We start from the raw sequence: 12,174 nt of genomic DNA on the forward strand, positions 1-12,174 counted from the left end.
GAGAGATGAAGGGCACTGTTGGAGGGTAGCAGTGAGCGAATCCGAGGAGGCGGTCATTGGGGAAGATACGGAGAGATGAGGGGCACTGTGGAGGGTGGTAGTGAGGGAGTCTGAGGAGGAGATCATGAGGGGGAGGGGCTACAGAGAGATGGAGTGCACTGTTGGAGGATGGTAGTAAAGGTATCAACAGAGAAAGAGGTTAGTGGTGGTGCGCCAATAAATAACTCTCCACATGCTCTGAATACACACAGAATCAATCCTTGTATCTTGGTGACTGTTTGAAAGTATATATGATGTCATCTACAGCTTGTTGACTAAACAACTAAACAACCAGATGGACAACATCAATCTTCTAGACCACAACCAATCAGGCTTCAGAAAAGGCTATAGCACTGAAACCGCAATCCTGAACATAGTGGATGACATCCGCAACTCACTTGACTCAGATCACTGTTGCCTACTCATCCTCCTAGACCTGTCAGCGGCCTTTGACACGGTAGACCACAAGCTGCTCATCAAGGCCCTCAAAGATCGAGTAGGTGCGGACGATGTGGTCCTTCAATGGTTCTCCTCCTTCTTTCAGAATTGCTTCGAAAGAGTTAAAATCAAATCCTTCACATCCAACCCTCTCCCCGTGACCAGAGGTGTCCCCCAAGGATCTGTTCTCTCTCCACAACTGTTCAACATATATATGGTACCCCTCACCACCATACTGAAAAAAGCCAACATCCCTTTCCACCTCTATGCAGACGACACACAGATCTACATTGAAACCTCCTCCTATAATGACATTCTGAGGCTCAACAACACTCTCAAAGAAGTCCAAGACTGGCTAGCGACGAGCCACCTTAAACTCAATCAAGGAAAAACCGAGATCCTCCTCATCTCTAACAAGGAGGATAACCTGCAAATTATTGAATGGGTAAAAGCCATCGATGCCCTTAACGGAAACCTCACCCTGACTAACTCGGCAAAATCACTGGGAATCACCCTCGACCACAAACTATCAATGACGAACCACATCAAGAACTCCGCTAAGAGCGCCTTCCTCAGTCTGAAACTCCTCAACAAAATCAAACCACACATTCCACAGAAAGATCTCAAACAAGCTACCCAATCACTGGTGCTGTCCAGACTCGACTATGGGATCGCAACCCTATCCGGAACAGCTCTATCCCACCTAGCACCACTCAAAACTACCCTCAATGCAGCTGCCAGAATGGTCCCCGGTGCAAAGAAATTCGACCACATTTCCCCCGCACTCAGAGATCTAAAATGGCTACCAGTGGAAATGCGAGCTAGCTTCAGAACAGCCTGCCTTACACACAAAGCCTTACACACAGGGAAACCAGAATACTTAGCCTCTAAACTCAAGAAAGGTGGTCAATCCAGAAGTCTCAGAAGCTCAAACTCCTTACTACTCATCCCAATGAAAACAGGGAAACAAAAAACTGCAGGCCGCTCTTTTGCAGGCAACGCTCCAAAAATTTGGAACTCCATCCCTGTGGACATCAGAACGACCCCTTCCTTTCCAGAATTTAAGGCTCGACTAAAAGTCCCCTACCTCAACCGTGCATTCCTGAACTCAAGCACATCCTGAAACTCTGACTACCTCTACATCGCTACCTCAAAGTCACCTCTCAGGCGCCAGACTATTTTAATCCTGACACTTGTATGACTCTATTTTGTTTAATTGTTTTATTCCTGTCTTTTCCTCTTCCACTGTAAAGCGCTCCGATACCCTCGGGTCTGGCCAGCGCTATAGAAAACGTCTAAAATAAGAAATAAAATAAATAAATAAAATAAAATAAACTCCAGAAGCGACAAATTGGGCCGGTAGTGGCCACCCGAAAGCACCCTTGGCCCACCCAAATAAAAATTCCTGGAGCCGGGCCTGGTTGTTTTGATTCTATGGCCTGCTATTTTTGTTTCCATTTTTTTAACATTTCTCTCATGTAACGTAACTGGTTCTATTGTACAGTGCTCTGACACCTTCGAGTAAAGTCTGCGCTTTATTAAAATGCATTAAATAAAATAAAACACGCCCACCCTCACCTCTCTCGCTATATAGAGCGCGCTGACTGCAAGCGCTGCTACTATTAAAAACGGAACCTCCTGAGGCTTGAGCCGGGAGTAGAGCGAAATTGTGTACTTTTAACCTAAAGTGACAGAATTGTTTTGTCTTTTTAAAACTTGCACTCACCTGCACTGAGCACCTCGCGCTTTCACGAGTCCTCTGACAGCTGAGTTAAAAGCTGCCTCTGGCGAGGGTTTGTTTAGATTTCCCTGCCGCCATTGCCCAGGACACAGGCCACGCCCACCTGGCCAGGCCACGCCCACCCTCCCCTCTCTCGCTATATAGAGCGCGCTGACTGCAAGCGCTGCTACTATTAAAAACGGAACCTCCTGAGGCTTGAGCCGGGAGTAGAGCGAAATTGTGTACTTTTAACCTAAAGTGACAGAATTGTTCTGTCTTTTTAAAACTTGCACTCACCTGCACTGAGCACCTCGCGCTTTCACGAGTCCTCTGACAGCTGAGTTAAAAGCTGCCTCTGGCGAGGGTTTGTTTAGATTTCCCTGCCGCCATTGCCCAGGACACAGGCCACGCCCACCTGGCCAGGCCACGCCCACCCTCCCCTCTCTCGCTATATAGAGCGCGCTGACTGCAAGCGCTGCTACTATTAAAAACGGAACCTCCTGAGGCTTGAGCCGGGAGTAGAGCGAAATTGTGTACTTTTAACCTAAAGTGACAGAATTGTTTTGTCTTTTTAAAACTTGCACTCACCTGCACTGAGCACCTCGCGCTTTCACGAGTCCTCTGACAGCTCTGTTAAAAGCTGCCTCTGGCGAGGGTTTGTTTAGATTACCCTGCCGCCATTGCCCAGGACACAGGCCACGCCCACCTGGCAAGGCCACGCCCATATCTCATCCCCCCTGCCATCTATAAATCATGTGTTTATATAGAAAGCGCAGCGGACGAGCGCAGCGGGCGCGACGATTGCGCGCCGAAGGCGCGCATAAGGCAAGCTCGTCTGCGCTCGTCCGCGCCGAGTCCGGGCCAGGGGCCACCTCCCCTACATCCTATGCCAAACATCCCATAGCCTACAGTGCGGACTTGCTCCACGGCATGAGGTCCTCAGGTCCGGTCTGCGAGCTGCATCGCTACGAGGTAATGTCCCTTCCAGCCATTTGTCCACATTGCAACGCCCCTCTTACCCGGTGGCAGACCAAAACACCGAAGCAGGAATACCGTATGTTTTCACTAAACTGCAGATCTCTGCCAAAACATAAGGTGGAAATTTCGTTTCTACTAGAGGAGCGTTCGCCGGACGCAGTATTTCTATCTGAAACATGGCTGACACCTGATTCTGACCCGGCTGTTGTAACCTCCCTCCCCTCGGGCTTTCAAATCATCCGACAAGATCGTTCGGAGGGTAGAGGTGGAGGGTTAGCAATCATATTCAAAGAACAATACCACTGCAGACTCATCCCCGAAACTATTCCAGACTGTGAGAGCCTTGCTTTCTCGCTGGAGTTCTCCCCTAATCATTGCTTTTCGGGCACATTGATATACCGCCCACCCGGTCCCACTAAACAATTTCACAATTTCTTACCAATAATTATGGCGCCACACGTTAGCGCTTCCGCCAACTATACCGTGTTAGGCGACCTCAATTTTCATTTTGATTCACCGCTGGACTCTTCGGCTATTACGTTAGCCGATGACTTGGCTGCGCTGCAACTTAGCCAACGAGTAAAAGCATCAACCCATGTGAAGGGTCACCTGTTAGACCCAGTGTTCAGTAACTGCGAGGACCTTGTGGTTGGGCTTCCGCTCCCCCTCCCGTGGACTGACCACTCTTTGGTGCCCTTTACTTGGTTTACTCAGAAAGCCGGTTCAGTAAAACCATCGATAAGACTTGCCAGATCCTGGGCACGGATACCTACAGAGGAATGGAAAAACGTACTTATGAAAGAACTTCCCCCTAACAACGAGGATCCATGCTTGGCTAACCAGGCCTATGAAAACTGGATCCTGCACTCCCTCGAATCCATCCTCCCCCTCAAGAAATCAACGGTAAAACGCCTCCATAAAACAGCACCGTGGTTTTCGGAGGCACTTAGGAACAAAAAGCGCCAATGTCGCAAAATTGAAAGAAAATGGCGCATAGACTACTCCATGGAGGAAAAGACTCGATATCGAGAGGAGATAAAAGCATATAAAAAGGAACTAAAAGCCGCCCAAGCAGTGTACTTCTCCGACAAGATTTTAGCTGCAAAATCCAAACCTAGAGAAATCTTTCAAACTTTGCAAAAACTCACAAAACTCCCGTCTCCAATTGCTTTGAAGGAAAAGTCTGTTTCCCAGTGCAATGACTTGGCTGAATTTTTTTCAGCTAAAGTAAATAAAATATATGCCTCTTTCCCCTGCACTCTCACTCCCACCCCTCCGTTAATTCAGGATAAAATCAAGACCTTAGACTCCGCGCCAGCCCCTCCACCTCTGCTCAGCCACTTTCCTTGCATGGATCTCGAAGTATTGGAGTGCATGGCTCGGAAAGTAAAATCCGGATCTCCATCTGACCCGGCACCTCCTGAAGCCATGATGCTGGTCTCTCAGACTGTCCTACCGATCATTAGGAACCTGCTAAACTCCTCCATTGCATCGGGCATTGTCCCTTCTGCTTGGAAACGGGCGATGGTCCGAGCGCTGATAAAGAAGCCCAATCTGGAACCATCGGACTTTGGGAACTATCGTCCGATTTCCCTGCTTCCCTGGGTGAGTAAGATCGTGGAGAGGTATGTCAATCTCCAGCTGGTCAGCTTCCTTGAAGATAACCAGCTGCTAGACACCACCCAGACAGGGTTCAGGCCTAAGCATGGAACAGAATCCGCCCTCCTAATGGTCATCGAGGAGTCCAGGAAAATCCTTGATCAGGGAGGATCAGTGGCAGTGATCCTCCTTGATCTCAGTGCGGCGTTCGACACGGTCAGTCATGCCACCCTACTGAACCGTCTTTCGAATGTCGACATTGTGGACAAGGCGTGGCTCTGGTTAAAATCTTTTTTGAGCAACAGGTCATTCCAAGTGTTTGATGGACAGACAGTGTCTTCTAGCATTCCCCTGAAGTGCGGAGTCCCGCAAGGCTCCTCATTAAGCCCCGCGCTTTTTAACGTCTATATGAGGCCACTGGCTGAGGTAGTTCGTCCGTATGGAGTCAAGATCATATCCTATGCGGACGATACCCAGCTGGTGGTCTCATTAGCGCAGGAGGCTCTCCAACCACGATCAGGGGGACTTACTGAATGTCTGGAGGAGGTGAAGACCTGGATGACGCGGTCATCATTGAAACTTAATGGTGACAAAACGGAGCTCATGCTCCTGGGTCCTGCCGACCCCACATTCTTCAACTCACTGTGGCCCCCCTGTCTAGGTCCCCCTCCGGCCCCGAAGGATAACATCAAAAGCCTAGGGGTATGGCTGGACAGGAGTCTCTCACTCAACACCCAGGCCACAATGCTTTCAGCCACCTGCTTTGGAATACTCAGGACACTGAAGAAAGTCCTTCCTTTGCTCCCAATGGAGGCAAAGCAGATAGCCATACAGGGCCTGATACAATCACGGCTGGACTCCAACAACGTCCTATATCTGGGTGCACCAGAGTACACCTTAAAGAGATTACAGCTGGTGCAAAACTGCGCAGCACGTACTCTGCTGCAGATCCCTCGTAGATTGTCAGTAAAGGCGGCTCTGACCAATCTCCACTGGCTCCCAGTGCGTAAGAGAGTCACTTTCAAAGCAATGTGTATTGCTCACCAGGCTTTCTGGGATTCGGGGCCCCTAATCACCCGTGATCTAGTAAGCCAGTATCACCCAGGTAGAAATCTACGCTCTAGTCAGGCCTTTATGGCAGCAGTCCCCAGAGTTAAAAGGTCTAGATCTGGCGGAAGGACGTTTGCCTTCAACGCCGCCAAGATCTGGAACTCCTTCCCGTCTCACTTGAGATCCAATCCTGATCTTGTTTCCTTCCGTAAACAATTAAAAACACACCTATTCAATTCCGTTTAATTTAACTCAGTTTTCCCTCCTTTTCTGGTTCTCAACCTCTTTATCCTTCACTGGTTCCTTTTTTTAGCGCTTGGACGCCTCAGGGCAGCAATCGCGCTGGTATAAATTCACTTTCATTCATTCAAATAAACTTCAGAGCTGCTATGAATACAGCTTTACATACATCAGTTTTAGTTTTATCTGAAGCTGATGGCCCTTAGCTGAATATGCTTAAAAGCAGGACACATTTAACGAAGGGATTTGTTATTTTAACGTGAATATTACGCGTGAATAAATCTCTCACATCTACAAATAAACAGAATATATATAGGCTGACCTGTTGCTGCACTCAGGCATGGCGAAGCAGACCTGCCTATCTCCCCGGGAAGGTTGCTAAGGACTCGTTTTGTAACTAGGGAAATGCCATTCATTACTCGCTCGACTCAACCTTCTATCCCTTGACCACCACTACTCGTACGCTACACTGGTTTGCTAGCCTCCGCTTATTTTTTGGCACTTTGGTACTGCGGAATACTTCTGCTCGATTGAGATTATTAACTGCAAACGCGCGTGAAGTTACACTTCGCCCGTTTTGAGATATGCGCGTGAGGGCACGGGCAAAGAACACTATCGTTTCAAGATGGCCGCCAGCTTGTCCTCTGTGAGCATAGACCATAGCCATCTACTTTCGTGTCTGAAAATGGTCGGTCATTCGCCAAAGATTCAAGTAACAGGTTTTGATTTTGCTTTAACAGTTCGATGGATTTTTCTAACACCCCAGAAGACGTTGTCTTTCTTTTGTTTTCATAACGCTATGTCAAAAGCTCCAATCAGTGGGGTGGGCGCGCGGAGTCGCGGGAGTCTCGCGAGAGCTCGGTGTCTCCTTCCGGTCTCTTGGTCAGGTGGAGGTCGTTCAAGTCACTCAGATCAGACTCATTCCCTCGCAGCTTCTTCTGACTTCAGAGCTCTCCCCGCAGCCCCCTCTGCCGTCATGTTGTCCCGTCTCAGCCTTACCACCGCTGCCCTGTGCAGAGGCCTCAGCACCACCGCTCAGGTATCGGTTAAAAAGGAGACTAGAGACGTATTTCGATATTGTTGGGCAGCTATTCTGGAGGGGAATGTTTGAAGCCAGTGACTAAATGTTCTATGTCCACATACATTGCCAATTGGCTGCATGCCTTCTGCACTCAGTACCGGCTTTTTTAGCAAACACTACGTTATATTCTGGGACTTGGTGTTGTACTTTGAAATTGTTAAAACAAATGTGTATACCTCGCCCCTGTAAAGTGCTGTGTTGAAGAATTCTCAAACTGGCACTTGCAGAACATTCGGTAAAGAATACATAATGCATACAAGCATTCTTGAGTAATAGACACAGGAGAGATAAAACCTATTTACAACATGCTGTTGCTGAAAGATCTTTGGGTGGCCGTAGGTTTTCTCCTAACATGTAATTTTTAGGCAGTTATGAGTCATGGGCCTACCATGCAGTTCAAGGGCATTCATTGGCAGATTTTGGGAAGGCACAGAGAGCAGTGGAAGAGTGAGGTTTGAAACATCGGAGAGGTCAACACTGGTACACTGGAGGAAGTGACAAACGTGACGGGAACGACAAGGTTCTGGTCCTCAGTGAGTGAGACCTGTTATGTAAACCTGACAGATCCGTGAATGATTGAGGACAGATGGCAGGGAGTCTTCAAGGGAAGTTTAAGAGAGTTGAGAAGACCGAGCCATCGGTGAAGCGTTAGGTGGTGTTTGAAAAATGTGAGGCAAGGTTGATGTGTGGGAGCATCGGTGTACCTATCGGTGAAATGTGGATGAATGGGTTGCAGCATTTGTGTACGTTTAGAACATGATGTATGCCTTCGGCTTTTTCAGGACATATGCAAAATAGGTGCTTGTAGGTGTGTGTGGAGCACTACAATGACCAGTTACCCCTTTAGATCTCCATCCAGTTGCTAGATTTAAAAAGTACACTGTAAACTCCCATGGGCAGTGCTGTGACTAGCTGCAGTCCATCTGCTACAGTTAGTGGTTCTTGACCGTGACATTTTTTTCTACTATGTGGATTACTCTAGTTGAATCTTGCACCATCTCCATATCTAAATAGAAGTGTTTTGCAAAACTTTTTTTAAGATGCTTCTGCAGTGAGTGAGTTCGTATCATGTTTTAGCGGACTACTTAATGGGACTGGCGAGCATTACTGGTTGGGGGGATATGAGGGGGGCTCATTGGAGCTCCAGGAATGGCATGAGGGCGTCGAATAGCCTCCATAAAATGTGTGCTTGTTTACCCAGGTTGCTTCATCGTTCATTTATTTGTTTTTTTTTTTTGGTGTTGACCTTCATTGTCATCTTTGGTAAGATCTCAACAAGGGCGTTAGCCTAGTGACTGCCAGCAATCGCCTCTTTTCCAGGGTAGCAGTTACACCGGACATTGCCTTATTGTGTGGACACCCTTTAGTTTACTTGACGTTTGTCCAAAATGTTGCTCAATATCTTTTTTTTTAACCAAGTTTTATTGACTGTACAAACATATTCTCGTCATGAACAATACAGGGATTAACGAAGTCTATTCGTTAAGTATACTACTTGCCTCCATGGACACGAGCTGGCATTTTGTTTGGGTTTTCCGAGGAATCTCAAAATTAACTCATGGTTTCTCATAACATGATTGTTAAAATTAAGAGGTTTAACCACTATATTGACTTTCTTATGCAACGTATTCGTGTTTTAGGCTTGTATTGCAACGTGGACAATGCCTGTTGCACCATGTGATGTGCATTTTGCGCATCCTTGTTGCCTCCCTCCACTCTCCCCAACTCGCCAAAATAATTTCAGATTTTTAAAATATTTTTTTGTGACAATCTCTATCCGCTACTAGGCAACGGTGCATATTACTTAATTCTAGGATTGTTGAAGGCTGTGCTATGCCTTCCTTGACGCCAGCAAACTCTGGTTGACAAACATTATATCTGGTTAGCTCCTGCACCCTCCATACCCATAATAAATATTGTGCCTGTCTCTAGATTTGATTTTGTTCCCGACGCCCTCCCTATTTATCTTTTTAATGTTTGACCAGTATTTATTTGATTGGAGAGTGAGTGAAAGTGCCCTGCATACCACAGTCCAGTAGGCAGTCGATCCTTAATCAGGATGTCAACAGAATACGAGCGCAGAGAATGTACTCATGAGTATCAGTGTCCTATTGGATGCTGGGGACAATTGCGACTTTAATTCTTCTTGAGCTGCCTGCGTCCTTTGAAAGGTGCCCCACGCCATTCTTTCGAATTGACTTGGTGATATCGGAGTAAAGGGAGGAATCTGTACTCAGCTGGTCTTGTGGTTTGTCTCGTCGCCCCCCCCCCCCCCCCCCCCCCCGCCGAGCCGGCTGGTTCACTTAATTGTTTCTGTTATTCTAAATCCCTTAACTCTGGGGTTCTGCAGTACTCTACCCTACTATTTTTAATCTGTACAACTTCACACTGGCTAACCTCATGGAGTCTCCGGTTTTAAGAGTTTTTTTAGTCTTAGATTTTCTTTCATACGCGGATGGTACACAGAATTTTTTTTTTTACATGAGGGTTATGAATTTGTCATGTTGCCTTTTCTGACACTTGCATATACTTGAATCCCCGTTTCAATCGGCAATTCTTTTACTGCTAATAAAAAATCCCCATTGAACCAATTTAGCACGTTAAACTTGTAAATAACTTAGTCACCAATCTCTTAATCTGCTTTTAAATTATTTCCGTGTCTACCACGTCTATTTCTCGCACCCTTGAGATTTGTTGAAACGAATGACATCACTGTTCGTGCCTCCGTCTGCAGTTTGGACAAATGAGTGTTCTAGATGCAAGTTTATTTTTAGGCCTACCCTTTTAGCAGAGGGTCACAGTGATTTACTTGGTTTGCCTTGGAGTTAGGTCCAATCTGCAAGGGTATTGTATACACGGGCACAGCTGATCAGACTTATTCAAGTATGATTTACAGATCTGAAACTTATCTTTCCGTTTATCTAAGTGATTTCACTTTGCTAAGGAATTTTCTTTGAATTTCTCTACTTCTTGATCCCTCTTTAATTTAGGAAGCATGCTGTTATGCTAGTGTTTTTAAGATCCCGGGCATCCCCTTTGTCAGTGCTCCTCGATTAACAGTGCTGAACTTTAGTTAGAGCGAGCCTTTGAGTGGCAGATTGCCAGTTTTGCCCAATCTACTATCAAAAGAAAGTATAGGCCTAGTTCAAGTTTGCTGCCGTGCAATCCTGCTTTATTGGTTCCATTTCACACATCCTCGTCCAAGAAACTCTGAGGGCATTCACACAGGACCGTAGAGATGTGTGCCTTCATGGTGACATAGGACACTGAAAGAAAAGTTCCAAAGTAAATGCTTACCCCTGGGGGGCATTGATTGATTGCCACATGGGACTTTGCAAAATATATTTCCATATAGTATATATCTTAAATGTTTATGCTTTATTTTCACATTTACAGCAAGCAGTATGCAGAGTCAGATTTCAAGCTAATTGTTTCTAGCTGTTGAAATAGTATGTTTATGGATTTGAACTTTAATATTGTAATTTGGCTATGGCCAAGTAGAGGAAATTTAGCCAACTCTTAATTGGTAGCTATGTTTGTCCAACCACCTCCCATGTCTGGCATAGTCCTCTGACTCCGAGGCATTCACTCCACCTACATAGAGGATACTATCTGGTGCAAAGTCATTGATATTCCTATGTATTGTAGTTAGGATAACCCGTGGGCATGTTATCGTTTCGACCCAAGAAGGAACTAATCCACTGTCTCATCAGGACAGCACCAGGTGACTGATGACCTTCAAATGAAAATTGGGTCCTTGGTGGTACAATAATGCGCTTCCAACAAAAAGCAATCAAAACGGTATTACTACTTAAAGAGAAGCAACTAGCCACACTTACAAGACCATGGATTCAATCAAAGCGATGGACTGTTGATAAATCAAAGGCCACATTACTAACGTTTATTGATTAACGTAAAGAGCCCACATGCAGGAAATGTACTCATCCGTCGACATTCTATTATATGTACACCAATGCCCAACCACAACGTATCCTCACAGGTGGTGCAGTATGACCACTTAGTGGGAAAATCACTACATTCTCCGAGTGACAAATAGCGAACACTCTGCAGATGGTCCAACTGGAGTATCATGCACTTAATACCCTCACAAGATGTCACTCAGGCCAACTCCAGTTACAAAGTAACAGTGGTGGAAGCGTACCATGCAGCGCGTCGGAGTATACTGCCCAGTTTGAAGATTTAAACAGGATTTAGACTAAATCAATCAGTTATTGTGGACCAGAGTGCCTGCTCACCAGTCTACATTTGCCTCATTCTTACTACCAACCCTCGCCCCATTATCTTTAACTCTGACGGGTGGCTCCATCTTTAAATCTTCATTGCCCTTTTGATCTGCTCACAACTTTGCAGAGGTATCACAGTGCTTTCTCGTGCTGCTCTGATATGAAACATCACAATTGTAGTCCACTTGTCTGTCACCAGATTATATGCTACCAGACATGTATAATTCTAATACTCTTTTCAAATGTCCCCAAAGCTGTTCATGAGTAGCTGCTTCTGGGGCTTTATATGAATTGCAGTGCCACATTTTTGGAAAAACTGTTTCCTGCTTCCACTTAACTGCAAAGCTATACTCTGTTTTGCAAGTCATTACTCACCTGGCTAAAATCCAAGTATAGGCACCTGTATCACACCAGATAATTTTATCTCCCATTTAATCTTATGAATTTTCGCCCCACCCTTCCCAAACATTTGTGTTCTTCCAGTTTTCTGATATTGCGTATGATGTGGAGGAGTGAGTAGTCTGTAGTTACCTGCTGTTTTCTCTCCTTTGTAGAACAATGCTAACGTGGCTGTGCTGGGTGCTGCTGGGGGAATCGGGCAGCCTCTATCACTTCTGTTAAAGAACAGTCCCCTGGTGAGCAAACTTTCTCTGTATGATATTGCCCACACCCCTGGTGTTGCTGCAGACCTTAGCCACGTCGAGACAAGAGCCGAAGTCACAGGTGAGTGATGTCCTGGGCTCTGCTGCACCATTCTAAGCTGAAGTCTGATTTTTGTTATCCAT

The 12,174-nt window shown here is 46.1% G+C and overlaps 2 protein-coding genes across 5 annotated transcripts in view; one reads left to right on the forward strand and one right to left on the reverse strand.

Moving 5' to 3' along the window:
• Positions 1 to 12,174, reverse strand: part of STYXL1 (serine/threonine/tyrosine interacting like 1) — a 299,858-nt gene that overhangs the window by 184,647 nt on the left and 103,037 nt on the right. The window contains exon 1 of one of the 4 annotated variants that reach the window (XM_078679639.1): positions 6,387 to 6,802. The exons of 2 other annotated variants lie outside the window; for them this stretch is intronic. In XM_078679639.1, the coding sequence (XP_078535765.1) occupies positions 6,387 to 6,406 (20 nt within the window). In that variant the 5' untranslated portion in view covers positions 6,407 to 6,802. Of the gene's footprint in view, positions 1 to 6,386; positions 6,803 to 12,174 lie in introns of those variants that run through there. One more of the 4 variants, XM_078679635.1, reaches the window with a different exon arrangement.
• MDH2 (malate dehydrogenase 2) overlaps positions 6,890 to 12,174 on the forward strand; it is a 60,569-nt gene continuing 55,284 nt past the window's right edge. Inside the window, exons 1-2 of the mRNA XM_078679634.1 lie at positions 6,890 to 7,103; positions 11,944 to 12,112. Coding sequence (XP_078535760.1) covers positions 7,041 to 7,103; positions 11,944 to 12,112 — 232 coding nt within the window. The 5' untranslated portion in view covers positions 6,890 to 7,040. The remainder of the gene's footprint in view (positions 7,104 to 11,943; positions 12,113 to 12,174) is intronic.

This window comes from Lissotriton helveticus, chromosome 3_1 (genome assembly GCF_964261635.1).
Source record: "Lissotriton helveticus chromosome 3_1, aLisHel1.1, whole genome shotgun sequence".
Taxonomy (NCBI): Eukaryota; Metazoa; Chordata; class Amphibia; order Caudata; family Salamandridae; genus Lissotriton; species Lissotriton helveticus.